We start from the raw sequence: 22444 nt of genomic DNA on the forward strand, positions 1-22444 counted from the left end.
TAGAAAGAGGGTCCTGGCCTCTCCTGCCCTTCTGGCTGCGCGAAGGTCAGGAGGTACAGGGACCCCCCGCGCCCCGCCCCGCCAGGCCCCGCCCCCCCTCCGGGGCCCGCCCCCTTCACGCTCCCGCCCCGCGCTAGTCTCGCGCACTTTCCGGCCGGGACCCGGGCCGGCGGTTGGTTGGGCGATACCATCTGTGCCGCTACGTGGGGGGAGTTAAAACCCACGCATCCATATTTTCCCATTTTTTAGATTTTCTGACCCAGGTGCTTGTCCATTTTTAGCCTCTCCATATCTCTATCTGCTAAGGTTCCCAGGAAGGAGACCTCGCTCTCCAGGGAGCGGGTCGTGGCGTCTCCGAACGGCGCGCTCCCCCTCCAGCCGGGGAGCCGTGGGCGCGGCGAGTGCCGTCGGGCGGAGGAGGCGGCCCCAGCGCCATTTTGTGAGAGCGAAGCGGTCGCTGGGCTGCTCCTGGATCCCCGGCTGCTTGACTCTCCCTGTCGGGCCTCCTGTCAGCGGCCTAGCGGGTGAGTCGCGGCCGCTTCTCACTAAGGACGGCCCGGGCGCCTCGGCTCCGGCCCGGCTGGCCAGGGACGGACTCAGCGGCTGCGAACCCCGCCCGGCCTGGCGCGGCTGTCAGCGGGGCCGGAGCGGGGATGCGCAGCCCGAGCCGAGGCTTGGCCCGGTTTGGGCACCCGGGCAGTGCCTGGTGCCCCCGGGACTGTGCCCTCCGGGGGGCACTGCCCGCTTAGGCCTGGCGCTCTGCGGCCCCGCAGGCCGCGCTGAGCAGCTCCGACCTCAGCTGTCACGCACGGGCTTCTGGGAGGCGGCGGCCCGCGTCGCCCAGGACCTGTCGCCGCTGCCCTTGGGGCTCAAGTTGAGAGAGCCCCCAAGTCCCAAAATGAGGAACAGGGGGGACCTTCTCCCCTGTTTGTTCCCTTCACCTGGCTCCCTGCGCCCGTTCGGGCCTGAGACCCGGCCGCTCAGCGCGTTCCTAGGGAATCGCCTTCGCCCCCCTCCTCCTCCCACACACGCCGCCACCAGCCTAGGTTCCCCCCGACCCCCCACATCATCGACTGCTCCCCAGTACACACATCACGGCTGTAATGAGATGGCGACTCGTTTGCTGTCTCCCTCTTGCTGGCCGCACCCCTGGGAACCAGCACGGTGCAGCGCCAGGCGCACAGTAGGCGCGCAGCAGATGTTCGTGGAATGAATGGATGAATGAATGAATGAGCGAGCGAGGCGCCCATTTTAGCAGGATTCTTCACCTCCTACCGTTTCGGGGACAGACAGCTAGAGCCCAGGCAGCCAGGACTTTTCTGGAAGCCCTAGGACAATGGCAGGGTCGTGGGACGGGTCCGCTGATGATAAGGAAACGGTGCCTTTGACGCACGCGTTGGTCATTCGTCTCTCTTTTCCCTTTAAGAAAAACGGAAGATGTCGGAATATATCCGGGTAACGGAAGACGAGAATGACGAGCCCATTGAAATTCCATCGGAAGACGACGGGACGGTGCTGCTGTCCACGGTCACGGCCCAGTTTCCGGGGGCCTGCGGGCTGCGCTACCGGAACCCCGTGTCGCAGTGCATGCGCGGCGTCCGGCTGGTGGAGGGCATTCTGCACGCCCCGGACGCCGGCTGGGGCAACCTGGTGTATGTGGTCAACTACCCCAAAGGTTCGTGGCCACCGGGCTTCGCAGCCCTGACGCTCCAGCGCAGTCGTGTTTGTGCCGCGTTGTCCGTCCGAGAGGGTGGCCTCTTTTTTTTTTTTTTTAATATATTTTGATTTTTTTACAGAGAGGAAGGGAGAGGGGTAGAGAGTTAGAAACATGGATGAGAGAGAAACATCGATCAGCTGCCTCCTGCACACCCCCAACTGGGGATGTGCCGGCAACCAATGACCGGAATCGAACCTGGGACCCCTCAGTCCGCAGGCCCATGCTCTATCCAGAGCCAAACCCGCCAGGGCGAGGGCGGCCTCTTTTCATGGGGCAACGTCTCCTATAACCCAAGTATTTCTTTAAACCTTGCTTACTATTAGACTAGTTTGTAAGAGCACTAGTGTAAATGAGAACTGCAAGTTACAGAAGCTTTTTTAAAAGTGAAAAGTGTGTGTTTAAGAATCTGAACAAATGTTGCCATGTTTAGACAATGATGTATCAGTGTAGGTCCATCGTTTGTAACAAACGTGTCACCGTGGGAGGGATGTTGATGGGGGAAGGTGTGGGGAGAAAGGGCAGTACTTATATGGGAAATCTCTGCCTTCCTCTCAATTTTGCTGTGAACCTAAAGTTGTTCAAAAATGTCTGTGTTTTTTTTTTTAATTTTCATTCATTTCTTCTCTTCCCTTTCTAATTTTGCTTTTTAAAAAATAACCTAAGGTTTTTTAATATTACAAAAATTAATGTGCCTTTATTATTGAAAGTTTAGAAAAGAAAATTGAAATCACCCTAAATCTACAGCTGGAAATAAAAGTTGCTGATTTTTTTTTTTTTTTTTTGGCAGATAGCCTGTAAGTTAATTAAGCAAATACATTTAATAGGCAAAAAGATGGTAATTACTCTTTTAACCTGATTTTTTCCTCAATGTATTTCAAAGTCAGAGTGAAGTAGAATTATTTATGTTTTGATATGCCTTCTGAGAAGGGAGGATATATATTTGTAATCTTGTGACACTACAAAACCAGAGGTATGAGTCCCTGGATTTGCACCAGAAAAGCACCTCAACCACTGACTCAATCCTTTATTCTGTCTCTGAGAGCTGAGTTCCTCTTTGCCAAAAGTTGAAACATCTTTATGGTCTTAGAATCTTTTTGCTTCTCACTCCTAGTTGTAGGAGGCAGTGTGTTTTGAAACGTGTTACATGAAGAGTTCTCAAAGGTTTCTGCTCATTTTGTTTAGATAACAAAAGGAAAATGGATGAAACAGATGCTTCATCAGCAGTGAAAGTGAAAAGAGCCGTCCAGAAAACATCTGATTTAATAGTGTTGGGTCTCCCATGGAAAACAACTGAGCAGGATCTAAAAGAATATTTTAGTACCTTTGGAGAAGTTCTTATGGTTCAGGTAAACTTTGATTTCATTTAACAGTTTTTCTGGGTGAATGAGCACGCAGAATTCCTGTTTTAGTGACACTGCCCTTCATGTTCAACAGACAGTATTTTTTTTTTTTAAGTATATTTTTATTGATTTTTTACAGAGAGGAAGGGAGAGAGAGAGAGAGTCAGAAACATCTATGAGAGAAACATCGATCAGCCGCCTCCTGCACATCCCCCACCAGGGATGTGCCCGCAGCCCAGGTACATGCCCTTGACCGGAATCGAACCTGGGACCTTTCAGTCCGCAGGCCGATGCTCTATCCACTGAGCCAAACCGGTTTCGGCCGGACAGTATTTTTAATTTAAGATTCGCAAACATTAGATCTAGTTTATCTTTGCATTCTAAAACATTTTATTGAAATTCTGATATGTAAAACAGTATTATTCTGCTATAAACAGAATCTAAATTCAACATAGATTTATTCTTGGGGTTTTTACACCAAGAATAATTTGGTTTAAATTTTAATTAAGCCACTGCATCCAATTGAAGCCATTCACATTGTCAAGGAATTTCTCATTTGGTTATGTGTCTGTGTTGTTTTAGTAAATTTAGATGATTTTTTTCTAGGTCAAGAAAGATATTAAAACTGGTCATTCAAAAGGGTTTGGGTTTGTTCGATTTACGGAATATGAAACCCAGGTGAAAGTAATGTCACAGAGACATATGATAGATGGCCGATGGTGTGACTGTAAACTTCCTAATTCTAAGGTACTTTGCTTTGTTTATTTCTTTGCTTTTTTGCCTTTTTTATTTCTGCTTTGGGAACTTTTGCTGACAAACTTCCTATAGAAGACACTATAAAATAAAGCGTTAAATACACTTGGAAAGGTAGTGTCAGGATGTTTTCTTGAAATCTCTTGGCTGGTTAAAGCCTTGGGACCTTAATGCATGCTGAATATTTTATGGCTGTTTGAAACATTCAGTTAAATATCCCTCTAAACCAGTGGTTCTCAACCTGTGGGTTGCGACCCCTTTGGTGGTCGAACGACCCTTTCACAGGGGTCACCTAAGACCATCGGAAAACACATATATAATTACAATTCATAACAGTAGCAAAATTACAGTTATGAAATAGCAACGAAAATAATTTTATGGTTTGGGGTCACCACAACATGAGGGAACTGTATTAAAGGGTCGCGGCATTAGAAAGGTTGAGAGTCTAAACTATGTTAACAATCTTACATACATGTTAAAACAGGAAGATGATCAGAGTGCAGTAAACTTGTTATAAAAGCCTAACTTGTTCCAAGCAAGACTTGCTTATCTAGAACATTATTGATTAGTCGTTGACTTTCCTAGATCCAAATATACTTTCATGAACTTAAAACTTTAAAACTGCGTTTGTCATTGAAGTCTTACAAGAAGGAGGAGTGCTAATGCAAAAAAATAAAAATGTACTTATTTTTTAATGACTCACCTGAGGTAAAGGCAGATAGGTTGTGTTACATCCTCCGCCATAATGCCTTTTCCATTGCTCATAAAATATTTCTGATTGTTTTTCCTACCTTTGAATTTGCTCAGCAAAGCCCAGATGAGCCTCTGCGAAGCAGAAAGGTGTTTGTTGGGCGTTGTACAGAGGACATGACGGCTGATGAGCTGCGGCAGTTCTTTTGCCAGTACGGAGAAGTGGTAGATGTCTTCATTCCCAAACCATTCAGGGCCTTTGCCTTTGTTACATTTGCAGATGATCAGGTATTTTTCTCTTTAAAAATTTTATCCCAGCTAATTAGGTAATTTCTCTTGAACTTTTCCCTCCAGCTAATTGCCATCCATAACTAAGCTTTCTGATCTTGTAAGCTGTGCAGGGTATATGGACCTAGATATCTGTGATAAACGTTTTAGTACTTTTCAGTATGTGGTGTTTAACCAAGAGTGTTATATATCTTTAGAAAGTAAACTGAAAACTTCTTGCTGCCATTACTAAAGCTAAAGGCTAGTTTGAGTTTAAATGAAATGAGCATTCATTGTTTATTTTCCCTTCAGTTTAGATAATGGCTTGAAATCTAAATTTTATTGCTACTTTGAAGTAAAAGTCAGTGGTTTAATCGCTTTTATTTACACCCCTTATTTTCTTATAGGTTGCCCAGTCTCTTTGTGGAGAGGACTTGATCATTAAAGGAATCAGCGTACATATATCCAATGCTGAACCTAAGCACAATAGCAATAGACAGTTAGAAAGAAGTGGAAGATTTGGTGGTAATCCAGGTGGCTTTGGGAATCAGGGTGGATTTGGTAACAGTAGAGGGGGCGGGGCTGGCTTGGGAAATAACCAAGGGAGTAACATGGGTGGAGGGATGAACTTCGGTGCTTTCAGCATTAACCCAGCGATGATGGCTGCCGCCCAGGCAGCGCTGCAGAGCAGCTGGGGTATGATGGGCATGTTAGCCAGTCAGCAGAACCAGTCAGGCCCATCAGGTAATAACCAAAGCCAAGGCAACATGCAGAGGGAGCCCAATCAGGCCTTTGGGTCTGGAAATAACTCTTATAGTGGTTCTAATTCAGGGGCAGCCATTGGTTGGGGATCAGCTTCAAATCCAGGATCAGGCAGTGGTTTTAATGGAGGCTTTGGCTCAAGCATGGATTCTAAACCTTCTAGCTGGGGAATGTAGACAGTGGATGACGGTTGGTTGTATAGACTGGTGGGAATTCAAATTTTTCTAATCTCATGGTAAGTATATTGTAAAATACATATGTACTAAGAATTTTCAAAATTGGTTTGTTCAGTGTGGAGTATATTCAGCAGTATTTTTGACATTTTCTTTAGAAAAAGAGGAAGAATTAAAGGAATTTTATAAGTTTTGTTACATAAAGGGTTGAAATACTGAGTGTTTGAAAGTGAACTGCTGTTTGCCTGATTGGTAAACCAACACACTACAATTGATATCAAAAGGTTTCTCCTGTAATAATTTATCCCTGGACTCGTCAAGTGAATTCTTTGCATGTTCAAAATGGAAACCATTAATTAGAGCTACATTCTTTTCTTTTAATTTGAACCCCACCATATGGATTTTTTCCTTAGGAATATCTCCTTTTTGGAGATCATGGTGTCACAGTGTTTGGTTCTTTTGTTTTTGTTTTTAACACTTGTCTCGGTTCATATGCAAAAGTACAATATGAAGCCTTCATTTAATCTCTGCAGTTCATCTCATTTCAAATGTTTATGGAAGAAGCACTTCATTGAAAGTAGTGCTGTAAATATTCTGCCATAGGAATACTTCTGTCTACATGCTTTCTCATTCAAGATTCCGTCATCACACTGCACAGGCTGCGTCTTTGACGGTGGGTGTCCCATTTTTATCCGCTACTCTTTATTTCATGGAGTCGTATCAACGCTATGAACGCAAGGCTGTGATATGGAACCAGAAGGCTGTTTGAACTTTTGAAACCTTGTGTGGGATTGATGGTGGTGCCGAGGCATGAAAGGCTAGTATGAGCGAGAAAAGGAGAGAGCGCGTGCAGAGACGGTGGTGCAAAATGGATATTTTTAACTTGGCGAGATGTGTCTCTCCATCCTGTGGCTTTGGTGAGCGTGTGCAGAGAGCAATGATAGCAAATAACGTACGAATGTTTCTTGCATTCAAAGGACATCCACATCTGTTGGAAGACTTTAAGTGAGTTTTGTTCCTAGATAACCCACCTTAGCTGAATGTGTTAAGTGAAACGATACTTGTATTTCCCCTCTCCCTTTGTCAACTGCTGTGAATGCTGTATGGTGTGTGTTCTCTTCTGTTACTGATCTGTAAGTGTGGTCATGTGAACTGAAGCTGGTGGGTTGAGAACATGGACTGAGCTTGTGGTGTGCTTTGCAGGAGTACTTGGAAGCAGAGCTCACCCGTGAGCTGGGGGTGTCTCAAAGGAGGGTGGGCGTTCTAATGTCTGTCAGCCACCCCTAAGAATGCTGTTTGCTGCAGTTCTGTGTCCTGTGCTTGGATGCTTTTTATAAGAGTTGTCAATGTTGGAAATTCTTAAATAAAACTGATTTAAATAATATGTGTCTTTGTTTTGCAGCCCTGAATGCAAAGAATTCATAGCAGTTAATTCCCCTTTTTTGACCCTTTTGAGATGGAACTTTCATAAAGTTTCTTGGCAATAGTTTATTTTGCTTCAAATAAACTTATTTGAAAAGTTGTCTCAAGTCAAATGGATTCATCACCTGTCATGCATTGACACCTGATACCCAGACTTAATTGCTATTTGTTCTTGCATTGTCCAAAGTGAAAAGTTGTTTTGTTTTTCTTTTTAAACCTATCTTTTAATAAGTCTGGGTGACCGCACCTAAAATGGTAAGCAGTGCCCTCCAGCTTTTCCTTAGTGCCTCTGTGCATTTGGGTGATGTTCTATTTACATGGCCTGTATAGATCTCCATTGGGAAATCATCCCTCCTAAAAATCTTATTTGGGGGAGTGGGCAAAACAGTGTTAATTCTTTTTAAATGCTTTGTAGCAAAGCATATCAATTGAAAGGGAATATTAGCGCCTTTTTAGTTTGGTATTTGAAAAGTGGAATTAATTGCAATGGGGATAAAAGTAGAAGAAACCACAAATTATCTTGTGCCTGAAATCCATTAAGAAGCTTGATAGCTTTAAGAACTATCAGGGTGTGGTGGGTTGTCTGTGAAAGTGTTAATTGAAATGGACAAAGTCCTCCCAAGGTGGGGGAAATACAGTCCTGCTGAATAAAATCGTTTACAAAACTCAGATTAGACTCTCACGATGCATTGTTAAGTATGTAAAAGCGATGATATATTGATTATTGTACTTTTTATGTAACTACTGCTAGGAGAGTTGAGCTTGTTTTCGAATGGAAGAATGTAACAGTTCTTGTGCTGATAGTTTACCTAATGCCCTTATCTAATTAGATTATGATAAATAGGATTTTTGCAAATTACATGTTTTAAACTTTTATAAAGTGAAGTCATCCTTTAGACCTGTGATCGCCACATTGTTTCATTATTCAGTTTCCTCTGTAAAAGGATCTTGCAGTTGTTTAATTTTTTTTTTTTTTCTGCATCTAAATTGCATGATTTCCAAACCCTGTACCATCTGAATTTTGCATTTTAGCACTTGCACTATTACTCAGCAGCAGTAACATGGTAACACTTAAAATGGTATTCGGGGACCTCCAAAGACTAAACTGACAAGCCTTCAAGGAGCCCAGGGGTAAGTTACCTTGTCAATGGCATGGTTTTAATCCCTCTTTACACTTGTGTAAACCTAGTAACTGGTCTTGGAAGGCTTTCAATGTTGAGTAGCCTTCTCTTAATATGTTTGTGGTAATCCATAGCTATGGGCATTTAATTCTACCCTAAACTTTTTTTTTTTTAAGTTTAGAAGTAAACTATTTGGCAAAGATTTGTTTTTAAAGTCTATTTGGTCATCTAAATGCATTCATTCTAAACATTTTTTGAACCAGTTGAATAAAAATTTTTGTTGCCACCAGTTTAGTGTCTGGCGTCTTACTGGAAACACAGTTTCCTTTTTCTATGTGACAAAGATGCTGAAAGTTACCTTTAAAAAGTGAGTCTCAAGAAGTTGCACTTTACATGCACAAGAGAAATTAGGGCAGAACTCACAATGAATTTTTAAATACAATGGTAACTCTGGCTAGAATGAAAAGCTTTGTTAGATGTTAGCTATTAACTCTTTTTAGGAAGGACTAGCCAACTAAAATGAAATATTTTTAAGCCTAAGACAGAGCTTAAATTTTGTCCTTAGGAAAAAGAAGTTAACTACTTAATTTGGAAGATGTATGTGATAATTAGAATAATTTGTTTTTGAGTACTAGGACAATAGCTCTTAATTGTGTATTCAGGTTCTATACTCGTATTGTGTGATCTGTGATCTATTGTTTGGCTAACTGTGACCCTCTTTTACATGTTTATCATAAGAAGGAAAAAAAATACAGATTTATCTATAGTACCACCATTTACTTCTGGTGTCATATTTCATCTTATGGAAATGCCACATTTAATTCCATTGTCTTCTGAATTTGAACGTTATTTAGGTTATTTCCAAGTGCTGGGAGCGTGGCTAAATTAAGTTCTTAGCATTGGAATTACTAGGTTAAAGACTATGCATGCTTTTAAGGCTTTTGAAATACATTGCAAAATTTTCCTTTAGAAAATTTGTGTTGTATTTGACAATGTGAATAGTGCTACTCCATGTTCATTTTGTCTACCAATTTGATAAGTGCAAAATTATATCGCTGTTTTTGTGATACTGGTTTTTAACATGGAAATTAGTACCTAGGCTAAAGTATTGATGTTTCTAGTTCATCTACAAAAATCTATGATTCAGGGTTACCCTGAATTAATACTGCTGTGATATAAAAAGCTCTCTTAGAGATCCATAAGAATAAGTCGAAAAATACTCAAAGACCATGTACAGGCCATTTCCGGAAATGCAATAAAAAAACCAGTACAAAAGGATACTGGACTCTAAGTAACACAGTGCAATCTGACCAGTGAGTTTCTATTGCTCAGGCAAAGACGAACATCACTGTGGTTCATACCCCCTTGAACCACAAGGTAAAGGGTAAAACGCTGGCCAGCCTCTCCCTGCAGTTCGGTTTTGGTTTTTGGGTGGGCGGGCGACAGTGGCTGTACTAATGTTCCTTGGGTCACATTGCTGCTGTGATCTTTTACAGGCATTTTTAAAAGGCATTTACTGATTGAAAACATACAAATCAAAAGTTATTCATTATTTTCTTGATCCAGGGAATATAGTTAATGACTTTTGTGTAAACCCCATACACTTGTGCTTCTCCACAATTATTGGAGCCCCAGGACACTATTCCTCCCACAAACCACCTGTGTGTCTCATTGTCTAGAAACACTAATGCCCCTCCACTGTCGCCTCCACAGCTATCCTTGCCCCCACTCTGTACACCAGCACAAAGCATGTTGTCAGTTACCTTGGCCTCTGGATTCAGCTTCTTTTCATAGGCAGCAGCACATGTTTGATGATCAACAATTGGTATGTCAACAAACTTCAGACTTCGGGCAAGAAAACCCCTTTGGGTTAATCCCCATCCGGATACAGTTCCAATGTCATTTGTCCTCATGAAGGATTCAGCTGCTTCTCCTGGCAAGCAGATAGGCATGATGCTGCTGTTGATGGCAACTTTGTTCTGCAGTTTAATCAGCGCTATGTCGTTATCAAAACCAGCAGCATGCCTGTAGCCCTCATGGATGAAAATGGCCTCTGCCCAGGCTTGTGTGTGATGAGGCGACAATCTCTTCAGGGCACCCATTCGAATGTTCAGGGAGGAGGCATCTTCTTTTTGCTCGTATACGGCATGAGCAGCCGTTAGGATCCAGTTGTCATTCAAAAGTGCACCTGCTGCTGTGGTGTCGCCTAATAGTAGCAGGACTTGCCAAGGAAAATCGCCAAGCTTTGCATTTTGCCCTCCATATATACGACCTTCTGTTGTACGGGCTGATAGTCCACAAACTGGGGAAAGAAGCAGATAGGTAGAGCCTTGGTAGAAACCCAGTGGTGCTTTTCTCCACCCACCACTTCGGACTTGTTAATATTTCATGTCAACCCAAAATGGTATCACCTAAATCGGCGGGTGCCCACCTGTACAGGCAGGTGAGGCTGCCTTAAAACAGCACAGTCCAAAGACCCCATGGGGAGTTCTTAGCTCCTCAGAAAATGAGGTGGGTAAAATTTCTTTTAGAAGCTGTATTTGTTTTGCAAAAAAAATAAAAGGTCTACACAGTTGGGGGGTTATTTATTAGGGCAAGCGGGAATTGGCTGAGCTGATGCATTGGGTGATGTGAATAGGAAGTGGAAGGAAATAACCTTTTCATTGCTTCTGTTATCCCACTTTAAAATGGGGTGTTCACCAGGTAGTTCTGTGAAAGCAGGAACTAGGTCACTGTCATCGGATTGGCAAAATTAATTTGACTTTTGAACATTTAAATGTTTCACAAATTAGAATGTCGCAGCTATAGCCAGGAACCTTCAGGGTCAGAAATTATTTGTCATCTAGTTGATGCTTTCAAACACTAAGTTTTACTCTATATTACTAAGGGAATACACTCAATGTACCAAATGTTTCCTACTGTGGCAGAATACTTGCATTGAAACTTGTAAACGTGGTGTCAGCTAAAATCAAATAACTAATTTAAGCCAAATAACACAGGGGTAATGAATATATTATTACCTTTCTGATTTTTTTAATATCTACTCAACTATATCTTCAGAGCCAATTCTGGTAAAAAAAAAATTTTAAGTACTATTAAAAGGCAAATTACATTAATGTTTAAAAATTAGATGTCATTGAAAACAATTGCTTAGGGAAATAATGAAGTTATTAGCTTTGGGTTTTAATAGCATTTTTAACAGGGAAGAAAAGTAACAACAGAGGAACTTAAGTTTATAAATGTATAAATGGTTCAAGATAATTTAAAAAATCATTTAATTTTTTATGCTTGCCTAGTTGTAAGGCCAAAATAATCAAATGACTGATGCAGTCAGCACCTAACAACCTCTCCACATGGAAAGGGGATAATGAGGATGTATTATTTGGAAATAATAACTTGGTCTAAGAGCCAAGTACCGAAGTTACATTTCTGCCTACCACAGCTAAAGCTCTACTTATTGTCTCCGACCCATTCCACTTTCCATCAATTACGAATCTCTTGTATAAATGTATCCATTACCAGGCTCACAGACTGGGAGTGATTTTTCTCCTTTGGAGCTCGTCCAGAATCCATCAGCCTCACACACATATTTACCTGCAAATCATTGGAAAAGCAAAAATGTTGAACTGCATGTATAAGGTGGTTGTCATTTGCTTGAATACCCCCTTAAAAATGTTGATTCCTGAGCATCCGTGGGAAATAGAGGTGTCTGAATAACCATTTTACATGATTTCCTAAATGGGAGGTCTCGGCATTACCATGTTTGCTTGCAAAGTGGAAACCTTTTAGATGTGTAACTTGAATATGTATCAAGATCTCAAGTGCTTAATGATAAGGTTTTGACTTGTTAAATTAAACCATTTGGAATATATTGTGTGTTTGTAGTAGTCATTTACTAGATAAGATCTGTTTTCAGATTCTTGCAAATTGACATTAAAGTCACTTCAGCTGTAATATTTCACTTAGCTGGTGGGAGAAGTGCCTTTTAATCTTTTGTCTAGCCTTAGCCAAAATGTTGGCTACAGTTTCTTTTCAGATGGTGAGGGCTTCGGTTCCAAGCAGCACCCACCCCCGGCCGGCCGGGAGCACCGTGCTTACCATCCCCTCTTGCCATTGTGTAGAAGGTCTCGGTGCAGCGGTACTGAATCGCAGCTTTGTACGTAGTCACCTCGGAGCCCGCCAGGTACTCCACCCGGCCGTTGGGTAGGTCATCAGGAGGGCCACACTCAACAACTAATGAACAGGGAGGGAGGAGTCAGTTTCTGCTTTTAATTCTAACACTAGAAAGATGTGGAGACGGATAGACAGTGAGCCCTGTGGTGCTGGGTTGGGGCGCCGTCCCTGCGGGGCTGGCGTGAGGCCTTTCCTCCAGGAAGGGGATCTGAAGCCACATGACTTCCTCTACGCTCTCACTTCTGACAGGAAGGTCTGCAGCCGCAGGAGGGAGGAGGCGGCACAGCCTGCACTGTCTAGCTCCCCCAAAAGGGCACTCACACGACCATACAAAGCGGACTCTGAGGGCGCAGCTTGTCCCTAGGATCCCTTTCCTAATTGAACCTATTGTTAGAGAGAGATCAGCTGCCTCCTGCACGCCCCAACCGGCGATGGACCCACAGCCTGTGTGTGTGCCCAGACCAGGAATCCAACCGCCACCTTCTGTTGTACGGATGATGCTCCAACCAACTGAGCCACACAGGCCAGGGCTCATAAACTGAACTTTCTAGAAGACCTGGAAGTCCTTGAATTTGGATTAGAATTCACACTTGGGACATTGCTAATAGGAAGGAAGGAACCACTTTGTGAGACAGTGCTAAACGTCTCCACACAGTGGATGTATAAAATCGATGCATATCTGTAGGTATTCAAAGACTGCATTTAAATGATTTTCAGCAGTATCTGTGTGCCTGGCTCTGCCAAGTGCTTTGTCTGCATTGCCTAATTGTCTGTAGATGAGACACTCTAACTACCCAACCAAAAATAGCCGAAGCAGGGCTCAAACCCAGACCTCTGGCTTCCACTGCCTTTAGAACTTCTCTGCTGCTTTTTTAACTAAAAGAATAGGTGGGAATGTAAATTTATGAAATAAAAATATTTAATTCCCCCAGGCATTTTGTAGAAATTCTTACGCAAAATATACAAAAATACATGTACAGGGTGTTAACTACAGCAAGTGCCTGTAACAGTAAAAAAAGGGGGGGGGGGGACAGTGAAAGATTAAATAAAAGCATGGTGTGATGAAATGCTGTACGGTCATTAACAAGAATGAGAGGCTCTCTTAACACCTAAACTGATGTGGGAAGATAGCCCAACAAGACGGAGAAGAGCAACTGCAATCATTAAGTATCCCATTTTGGTTAATAATAATAATAATAGCCCTAGCCAGTTTGGCTCAGTGGATAGAGTCAGCCGGTGGACTGAAGGGTCCCAGGTTCGATTCCGGTCAAGGGTACATACCTCATTTGCAGGCTCAATCCCCAGCCCTGGTCAACCAATTGATGTGTGTGCCTCACATCGATGTTTCTCTCTGTCTCTCCTCCCACTCTCAAAAAAAAAGAAAAAAAAAGACCAAAACCCACACAGGAGCACACCCGCACCTTCCCTTCCCCTGCCCCCCCCTCCCTCCCCCCCCCCCCCCCCCACACACACAGCTTGTTACCTTTGCCTTTCTCCTAAGCTCCAAGGCCCTCTGCCCCTGTAACTCATTTCCTTAGCCCATCTCTTCTACGGGCCACTTCTACCTCTCTATCATTTTTTAAAATATATTTCTATTGATTTCAGAGAGGAAGGGAGAGAGAGAGAGAGAAACATTAATGGCAAGAGAGAATCATTGATTGGCTGCTCCCTTCATGCCCCATTGGGGATGGAGTCTGCAACCCAAACGTATGCCCTGACTGGGAATCGAACTGTGACCTGGTTCATAGGCTGATGCTCAACCACTGAGCCTTGCCGGCCAGGCTGTGTAATTTTCTATTAAACTTTAACTTATAGTTTGAAAAAAAAAGCATATAATAGTGAAATACGTTAATATATGTAACATAGGAGATAAAGAATATGAAGGAGTAGACCCCAAACTCAGTGGTAGTTTAGGGATTTGGTCAAGAGTGGCTTTTACTATATATTTTTGTAAACATATTTTCCAATCAACGTGTATTTTATAATTGAAAATATATTTAAGGTAAAATACATGATTCTTAGTTCACAAAATGGTAGTACACCATGGTCTCAGTTCGGTGTGTGTGTCCACACAACTACCCCATCCCTACATGCAGTAGCCTAAACCTGTGTGCATATGTGAGACACATACACCAAAATAGTGATTAGAGTTGTACTGTGGGGTTATGGGTATTACAATGTCATTTTCTCTATTTCCCATCTTCTATAAGGATTTTATACTTAGAAAACATATATTTTTAAAGATCACACTTTTTTAAAGCAAACAATTGCCCTGGCCAGTGTGGCTCAGTTGGTTGAGCGCTGCTCCATGTGTGGAAGAGTGTCAGGTTCGATTTCCGGTCAGGGCACATACCCAGGTTTCGGGTTCAATCCCTGGCCGGGGCGGTGTTTCTCTCTCACATGGATGTTTCTCCCTCCCGCTCCCTTCTTCTCTCCCTAAAATCAATTAAAAGGAAATACAGTGGGGCCTTGACTTACGAGTTTAATTCGTTCCGTGACGGAGCTCGTAACTCAAATTACTCATATGTCAAATCAATTGTGAACGAGTAAGACACGTGGGCTGATGTTGTGCGTTCACTGTGACGTTCGCTGTGCTAACTAGTGGTGGGGTGTCTGAAGCTGGCTCGTAACCCGAATTTTAGCTCCCAACTCAAAGCAAAAAATCGGCCGAGAGACGGCTCGTATCTCGGAAAACTCGTTAGTCGGGACACTGGTAAGTCAAGGCCCCCCTGTAATTATCCTACTAGCTTGGTTTCATTTTAACCTCTAAGAGTGCACTGAGAGCCAGGGAAGAGAAGCAAATTTGGAATTCAACCCCCGAAAAATAGCATCCTTTTTACAAAGGCAGCAGCAGCAATAGAAGCAGTGGCAGCAGCAGAAGCTCCGGGGTTGTCATGTGACCGTACTGCTGCATTCTGGCATCGGCTGGTCCCAAGATCCATCCTTCTGGCAGATGGCAGTAAATGATCTCAGGGGCAAATGACCCTAAAGAGGAAGAGAAAATATTAATTTCCTTGTTTACATCAGAAAAATCATGCCCCAAACCTACACCCCCACAGAAGTTAGTTCCTCTTCTAGTGTTTCACCAGATGCTCCCAAGAGGACGATGCACCCCCATGTCTGAACGCACAGCCCAACTCTGCCTCCCGGCCGGCGCGGGCAACTGCGGGATACACCAGCTGTCAAGGTGCCTTGGCATTTTAGAACCAAATGCTGACCCCTGGCTGATTCTCCACCATCTCTCTCTCCTGTGACGTGCATGGGGAGCCGGCCAGAAGCGGGGGGAAGGCCAGCCCAGTGCGACACTGAGCAAATGTGTCTGGGTTTTCTCGCCTGCGGCCTTTGCTGGAGGAGAGCTACCCGCGTTCTCAGTGTTCATGGCTGATCGCGCTTACAGAGAAGCATTTTTTTTTTTTAAGTCCTCACAGGAGGATATTTTTCCATTGATTTTTAGAGAGAGTGGAAGAGAGAGGAAAAGAGAAATAATGATGGGAGAAAAACACATTGATTGCCTCCTGCATGCGCCCCGACCAGGGCCCGGACCAGGGAGGAGCCTGCAACCAAGGTATGTGCCCTTGACCGGAATCAAACCCAGGACCCTCCCGTCCACAGGCCGACGCTCTAGCCGCTGCGCCCAGAGAAGCCTTGTTGACCAGCTGCAGTAGCTTCCTAAAACCAGGCTCCGTGAGAGAAGGTGGCTCCGGCAGAGCCTTGTGCTGCACAGGTCGGCGGGTGATTTTTTAAAAATCAGCAACGGAGCAGGTTTGCGGTCCAAGGAGCTGCGGAGAAGAGCCGGCCCCAAAGTCTGCAAGGTGGCAAGGTGGCACTTTTTTCCTGGTGTCGCCCCCCCCCCCCCAACAGGACTGCACTGCACACCTCGCTGTCGTTTCCTGTTATTACTTCGTACCACTGGGATTCAGTGACAATTTTGAAGAACATAAAGGGGGTGTGTTAATCTCCTACCTGTGCCCCTACAGCAACACACTAAGCGTTTTTAAAAAATTATCCTCCCGCTCCCTCAACAGTGGCCACTATTTATAACTTCGCGGGACACACTGCTTCCCAGCCCGTTTAATTTTTTAATCGTTTGTGGGCCCAGGAGTTGTTCCGTTAGGTCAGCGGTTCTCAACCTGTGGGTCGCGACCCCTTTGGGGGTCGAACGACCCTTTCACAGGGGCCGCCTAAGACCATCGGAAAACACATATACAATTACATATTGTTTGGTGATTCATCACGATGCTTTAATTATGTTCCATTTGTAACAATGAAAATACATCCTGCATATCAGATATTTACATGACGATTCATAACAGTAGCAACGTTACAGTTACGAAGTAGCAACGAAAATAACTTTATGGTTGGGGGTCACCACAACGTGAGGAGCTGTATGAAAGGGCCGCGGCATGAGGAAGGTTGAGAACCACTGCGTTAGGTCATCCTAAGAATAAAAATTCTCCGTAGCCATCCCTCTCCTCAGCAAACACACACACACCCAGGCCGGCAACAGCCGTTTTCCTGCTACGTGCCTGCTGACATGAAAGTGCGCCCCTTTGGAAACTCACGGTTTAGTGGTAACTCACCCGCAGAAGCTCGTAGCCAGCCGCGCACTCCACGGAGAAGCGGTCTTGCAGGACGTACGTGGCCTGCACAGGTGCGATGCGGCCATGAGGTGGCGCCACCGGATCAGGGCACGGCTGAGCTGCGGGAGGAAGCCAGGCTGTGGGTCCTGAGGGGTCTAAGACCGTGAGTCCCGGTTCTTGGTTTATAAATGAGAGCTCTTCGGATTTAACACCAAAGCGGGGGCACCCTCGGTTGCGTGTTGTGCACGTTGGGACGTGCTGCCTGGCCTGCGCTTCAGCCAAAGCGGCGTGAGGAAGCCAGGCCTGCCCTCGCCGGTTGGCTCAGTGGATAGGGCGGCGGCCTGGGGACTGGAGGGCCCCGGTTCAATTTCAGTCGCCGCGGGCTCATTCCCAGCAGGGGCCTGTCGGAGGCAGCCTATCAATGAGTCTCTGTCACTGATTTTCTATCTCCCCTCTCCCTTCCTCTCTGAAATCAATACAAATATATGGTGTGTTTTTTTTTAAAGAGAGAGAGAGAGAGAGAGAGAGAGAGAGAGAGAGAGAGAGAGAGAGAGGAAGGAAGAGAGGAAGGGAGGGGAGGGGAGGGGAGGGGAGGGGAGGGGAGGGGAGGGGAGGGGAGGGGAGGGGAGGGGAGGGGAGGGGAGGGGAGGGGAGGGGAGGGGAGGGGAGGGAAAGCCAGGCATGACCTAGCCAGTTTGGCTCAGTGGATAGAGCATCAGCCTGGGGACTGAAGGGTCCTGGGTTTGATTCTGGTCAGGGCACATGCCTGGGTTGCAGGCTTGATCCCTAGGGGGGTGTGCAGGAGGCAGCCAATCAATGATTCTCTCTCATCGTTGATGTTTCTCTCTCCCTCTCCCTTCCTCTCTGAAATCAATAAAAACATGTATTTTTTATATTAGCCTGCTATATTTGGCCAAACATTTAACTCACCGCTAATGCCTTGGCAGGGCCAGACCAAGAGATTTCTCAGAGCTTACACAGCCCACGGGCTGGACGTCCCCCACCCTGTTAGACGCCCCGGGAAGAGACCGAGCTCCACGCTTCCTGCCGCCCGCACCTGTGCTGGTGTAGTGGACCTTCCAGCCTGTGTGGTCCCCCGACTGGTCAGTAACAAAGGTCATGGTCACAGCGTTGCTCTTGGTTTCAATCCTGCTGGGCAACGTCTTCCCACAGAATGGGCCGAATTCCTTCTTGTCTGTCTGAATCTGAAAGAAGGGGAGCCCCAGTCACCCCAGGACCTGCAGGGGTCAGGATGAGGTGGGGGCCCGGGAACCAGACCTTGAGGGAGTCGTAGGGGCACTGGGTTTCAGGGTGCGCCTCCACGTCGAAGGACTCCACGAAGTCCAGGATGACACTGAACCCCTCCTCCAGGCGGATGCTGTAGGTGCAGCTGGAGAGTTTGGGGTACGGCTGTGGGTATTCCGGGCTGCTGATCACCCCAGACCGCTCGGTGAAGACCTGGCCTGAGCACAGGGCTGGGAAGAGGGGAGAGGGCGGCGTGAGCCTGGGCTGGCGGCGCATGCACTGGTCTGGGTCGAGGCCCTGCACCTGGCCCGCCCCAGAGGCTCCTCAGGCCAAGGACCCCACCCAGGAGCTGAAGGGACAATTTAGGGAGGGGTGTCTCTAGGGCCCAGGCTTTAGCTAAAATAGGCGACACGCACATGTACATCTTCCAGGGACCCTCACACCCCAGAGAGGGTGGAGGTGGGAGTCCTGGGCCAGAGTCAGAGGGGAGTGAGTGAGGGCAGCTCCTCTGAGGGCAGAGGCACCGGAGAAGGGAGGAGGGGCTCTCCTCATTCCTCAAGAATTAGGGGGGGCGGGAGGACCAGCTAGTCTTCTTGGCTGAGGGACCCAGACCCACCCTGACCCCAGCAACCTCCAAGTTCATCCACTGTGGGGCTCCCACCACGCCCAGCCCGGGCCCTGGGTGTCCGCCTGGACGGGTCAGGAGGTCAGGAAGGGCCTCCCTTTGCCCACCCGCCCTGGGTCTGGGCTCGGCCCTGGGGCAGGTGAGGGACGCTCAGATCCACACTGATCACGGCCTTGTCTGCTGTCTTTCCCAGCCGGGACAGCTGGTTCAGCCTGCACAGCACCCCGCCATTCATGGGAGGCACACAGGGGGGCGCAGGCATTAGAGTGGGGGAGGGGGCTTCTAAAAAGAGGAGTCCCAGCTCCTCCTTCCTTTCTCCCTGTGGCTGCTACCCCCACCCGCCCCCCACCCCGCCACACACACACACACACACACACACACACAAAGGGCAGAGGGAATGGCCCCTGAACATGGGGACCAGACTGCCCACCAATGACACCTCCTTGGGCCTCTGCTCTGGGTCAGGCTCCCCAGCCCAGCTCAGCCGGACCTGCGCTGCCCTCAGAGCAGGAGGGGTCCAGATGCTCAGAGCGCAGCCCCTGGGCACCTGGTGGGGAGCAGAGAGCGCCGTTCCCCTGGGGCTCAGGCAAGTCTCCGCCCCTCTCAGCCTCTTCAGAATGGGGGTGGGGAGCCCTAACCGGTGTGGTTCAGTGTATAGGGCGTCGGCCTGGGGACTGAAGGGTCCCAGGTTCGAGTCCGGACAAGGGCATGTACCTTGGTTGCTGGCACATCCCCAGTAGGGGGGCTGCGGGAGGCAGCTGATCGATGTTTCTCTCTCACTGATGTTTCTAACTCTCTATCCCTCTCCCTTCCTCTCTGTAAAATATCAATAAAATATATATTTTTTTAAAACTGGGGGTGGGGAGCCCTTCCAGCAAGAAAGCCAGGAGGCTCCTCCAGACTGTGAGAGGGGAGGGAGGGAGAAGAGGGACCAGACGCACACCACAGCCCCCCCCCCCCACCCCGCCCCAGAGACAAACAGCCGAGGGTGGAGGTGGACCAGGTTTATTGTTAGCTCCGTGGGGGTGAATGGGGGCTGCAGGCAGCCACAGTCTCGCCGGGCCCAGAGCTGCAGCCAGCGGGCTCTGCGGGCGGAGCGGAGGGAGGCTAGAGGCTCTGCTCTGGAAGAGAGAGGGGGACAGGAGAGGTGCAGGGAGAGACACGAGGGGGAGGCAGGGTCAGGTCAGCCCAGGGTTGGGGGGCTCCCCACTCTCCAGGGCACCAGCTGGTTTCCTGTCCAGGTGTCTGGTCAGGGCACAGGGCGCATCCTCAGGCAGTGGGGCCACGGAATGGGGTCGGGGTGCTGGGCCCAGGGAACTGGTGGCTTTGGCAGGCCCTGCCCCCCATCCTGAAGTCTTGTGGGGGCCGTACTGGGGTGAGCGGACCTAGACCCCCCTCCTCCACACTGGGAGCCTCCTCTGGAGGGTGAGGGAGCTGAACGGGGTCCCAGAGCCCAGCTGGGCCAGGTGCAACGTGGGGGCCTGACCAGTGAATGAGCCGGGGAATGAGAGTGAGGCCAGGACAGGAGGGAGGAGGGGAGGACTTAGAGGATGGGGGGATGGAGGGAGGGGTGGGGTGAGGGGACAGAGAAGCAGAGCAGGGGTGCAACCTCCAGACCCCGGGGCAGAACAGCCATGGCTTTAAGGAGGGGGGGGGGCTGGGCGGCCCAGGGCACCCTGGGCCATGGCTCACCTGAGCAGGTGCGCCTGTTCTGGTGGAGCACGTAGCCCGGCCGGCAGGAGCAGTAGAAGCCACCCAGGTGGTTGTGGCAGTGGTGGTCGCAGGCGGGGGCCGCTCCGGGGGGCACCTGGCACTCATCGATGTCTGGGGGAGGGGGGGGCGGGCAGGGGTCAGCAGGAGATGGGACGGCACTGAGGCCTGGGCTCCGGGACCTCCAGCCTCAGGGTGACCGGAGAGGAGCCTCCTCCTGCCCAGCCACGCACCGTGGGCCCCGGGCCACGGCCACCTCCCCACAGCACTTGAGGGGAGGAGGAAATAACACATTCGGAAAACCAGTGACAAGGCATGTCCTGCTCAAAGTCCCCAGCTAGGAGGGGAGCAGCCAGCCCTGGAACCCAGGGGGCAGAGGGCGGGGCTAGCACACAGGCCCGCCCAACCCTTAAAGCAGCTTGTGAGGAGCACAGAGAGGGTGAGCCCCTGGCCCAAGGTCACACAGCTGGTCCCTGCAGGAGCCAGAATCTGACCTACAGACACAGGGCACCCAGCTCTGTGCATCCTCCGCCCTGAGTCACAGGAGGGCGGGCGGGGAGCTGCCAGGATGACCCCGTCTCAGCGCCTGGCACAGAGGGGGGCTGGGTCCTGGGTCCGAGGGGAGGTCGGGCTGTCACTCTCATCTGCATGGCAGATGGTGTCAGAGGAAGGAGGGCTCCTCGCCCGCTGGTTTGGCAGGAGTCCAGCCTCAGGGGCTGGGAGCCTGGAGGGGGGCCCGGCCTGACAGGGGGACCCAGGGGTCAGCGAGCCCCGGCCTCTCCCTCACCCTCTGCTGCGTAGAAGGCCTCGAAGCCCGTGAACGCCTTCTCGTTGGAGTAGTCGGAGCGGAAGGTGACGTTCAGGCTGGGGCCGGGCGAGTAGAAGGTGGTGTTGCCCGGGGCCTGCTCCGTGTCCGTGCTCTCCCAGCCGCACAGCGTGGCCAGCACCTCGGTCCCCGAGCTCAGCTGTGGGGTCGGGGGTCACCGGGAGGGACAGCCAGACCCAGGCCTCCCGCCCTCCCAGGCCAGACTCCACTCCCAGGGCCCCCTGTCCCCGAGCCCCAGCCTGTTCTGGGGGCGCCCCTGTGGGCACCTTGACGAAGTCGTACTCGCAGCGGTAGGAGAGCTCCAGGTGGAAGTGGGTGAAGTAGAGGCGCAGGCGGTAGCCCGGGGGCGCCGTCAGGGTCCAGCGCAGCTCCTGGTCGTCCGGGTACTTCCCCGGGAAGCCAGGCGACGCCAGGCGCCCGAACACGGGCTGCGGCCACTGTGTGCCCCCGGGGGCGGCTGCCGAGCCCCAGAGCAGGCCCAGGAGGATCAGCAGCCTGGGGGGAGGGGGGGACAGGAGGGGGGTGAGGGTCTGGGGACCTGCTGCCACCCCTCACCCCTGCCAGGGAGGCTGCGGGGGGCTCCCACCCACCTCATGGTGCGCCCGTCCAGCTGGCCAGGCTGGGTCTGGATTCGCAGTCTCACCTTTGATCTGTTTGTCCAACAGCCGGTCCTGCCCCTGGAATTCTGGGAATCGACCCGGTGACTCCTGCCGGCCCAGATGGCGAGGCAGGGAGGACAGGACAGTCCAGGAGCCAGGGCTGACCTGCTGGGACGCCAGCCCTGGGGACAGATCCTGCTCTGCCCCTCGCCCTCCACCTCCATGTTTCCTCCCCAGGGTGTGAGTGTGGCTGCCCAGGTCTCCATGAGGCCACAGGTAGGAATGGAGGAACGCACCCACCCCCTGCTTCTCCCCCTCCCCCGCCCCCGCCCTGCTGTGAAACACCTGAAAATAATAAACACATAAAAGAAAATAAAACACCTGATGCAGTGGGGTGGGGAGCGTGGCTTAGGGGGCGGCAGGTGGGAACACTTCTCTCCG

General features: G+C 48.8%; 2 protein-coding genes across 9 annotated transcripts; one reads left to right on the top strand and one right to left on the bottom strand.

The window, feature by feature from the left end:
• Nucleotides 1–423: 423 nt before the first annotated feature.
• LOC118675854 (TAR DNA binding protein) lies at nt 424–12116 on the top strand. 7 transcript variants are annotated; one of them, XR_004973942.1, is made up of 9 exons: nt 424–524; nt 1427–1675; nt 2900–3063; nt 3664–3804; nt 4618–4788; nt 5175–5301; nt 6236–6375; nt 7105–7379; nt 8157–12116. XR_004973942.1 is itself a non-coding variant. In XM_036348650.1 (7 exons), the coding sequence occupies exons 2-7, from the start codon at nt 1438–1440 to the stop codon at nt 6289–6291; spliced, it is 897 nt and encodes a 298-aa protein (XP_036204543.1). In that variant the 5' UTR covers nt 424–524; nt 1427–1437; the 3' UTR covers nt 6292–7086. The 7 variants fall into 7 exon arrangements, 2 of the variants coding, with proteins under 2 accessions (XP_036204543.1, XP_036204542.1); XR_004973940.1 differs by lacking the exon at nt 7105–7379 and having other exon boundaries at nt 5175–6375; nt 8157–8255; nt 11542–12116; XR_004973941.1 differs by lacking the exon at nt 7105–7379.
• Nucleotides 7666–22260, bottom strand: MASP2 (mannan binding lectin serine peptidase 2). 2 transcript variants are annotated; one of them, XM_036348647.1, is made up of 11 exons: nt 21995–22260; nt 21671–21899; nt 21366–21543; nt 20561–20692; nt 18277–18473; nt 18056–18203; nt 16999–17117; nt 15325–15403; nt 12344–12478; nt 11765–11839; nt 7666–10547 (listed from the first exon to the last, which is right to left on the bottom strand). In XM_036348647.1, exons 1-11 carry the CDS (start codon nt 22225–22227, stop codon nt 9781–9783), a joined length of 2292 nt encoding a protein of 763 aa, XP_036204540.1. In that variant the 5' UTR covers nt 22228–22260; the 3' UTR covers nt 7666–9780. The 2 variants fall into 2 exon arrangements, with proteins under 2 accessions (XP_036204540.1, XP_036204541.1); XM_036348648.1 differs by lacking the exons at nt 7666–10547; nt 11765–11839; nt 12344–12478; ... (2 more) ...; nt 18056–18203; nt 18277–18473 and adding an exon at nt 19864–19989 and having other exon boundaries at nt 21995–22074.
• Between the last annotated feature and the right edge of the window lie 184 nt (nt 22261–22444).

The sequence above is a fragment of the Myotis myotis genome, unplaced genomic scaffold (genome assembly GCF_014108235.1).
Source record: "Myotis myotis isolate mMyoMyo1 unplaced genomic scaffold, mMyoMyo1.p scaffold_m19_p_2, whole genome shotgun sequence".
In the NCBI taxonomy this organism is placed as follows: Eukaryota; Metazoa; Chordata; class Mammalia; order Chiroptera; family Vespertilionidae; genus Myotis; species Myotis myotis.

Coding starts and splice junctions, on each gene's coding strand:
- MASP2 (XM_036348647.1), bottom strand. CDS start 22,227: ATGGAGGTGGAGGGCGAGGGGCAGAGCAGGATCTGTCCCCAGGGCTGG. Junction 18,204..18,276: donor GCCCCTACGACTCCCTCAAG/GTCTGGTTCCCG, acceptor CCCTTCTTTCAG/ATTCAGACAGACAAGAAGGA. Junction 12,479..15,324: donor GCCGATGCCAGAATGCAGCA/GTACGGTCACAT, acceptor CCTGTTCATTAG/TTGTTGAGTGTGGCCCTCCT.
- LOC118675854 (XM_036348649.1), top strand. CDS start 1,438: ATGTCGGAATATATCCGGGTAACGGAAGACGAGAATGACGAGCCCATT. Junction 3,805..4,617: donor GTAAACTTCCTAATTCTAAG/GTACTTTGCTTT, acceptor GAATTTGCTCAG/CAAAGCCCAGATGAGCCTCT. Junction 4,789..5,174: donor TTACATTTGCAGATGATCAG/GTATTTTTCTCT, acceptor ATTTTCTTATAG/GTTGCCCAGTCTCTTTGTGG.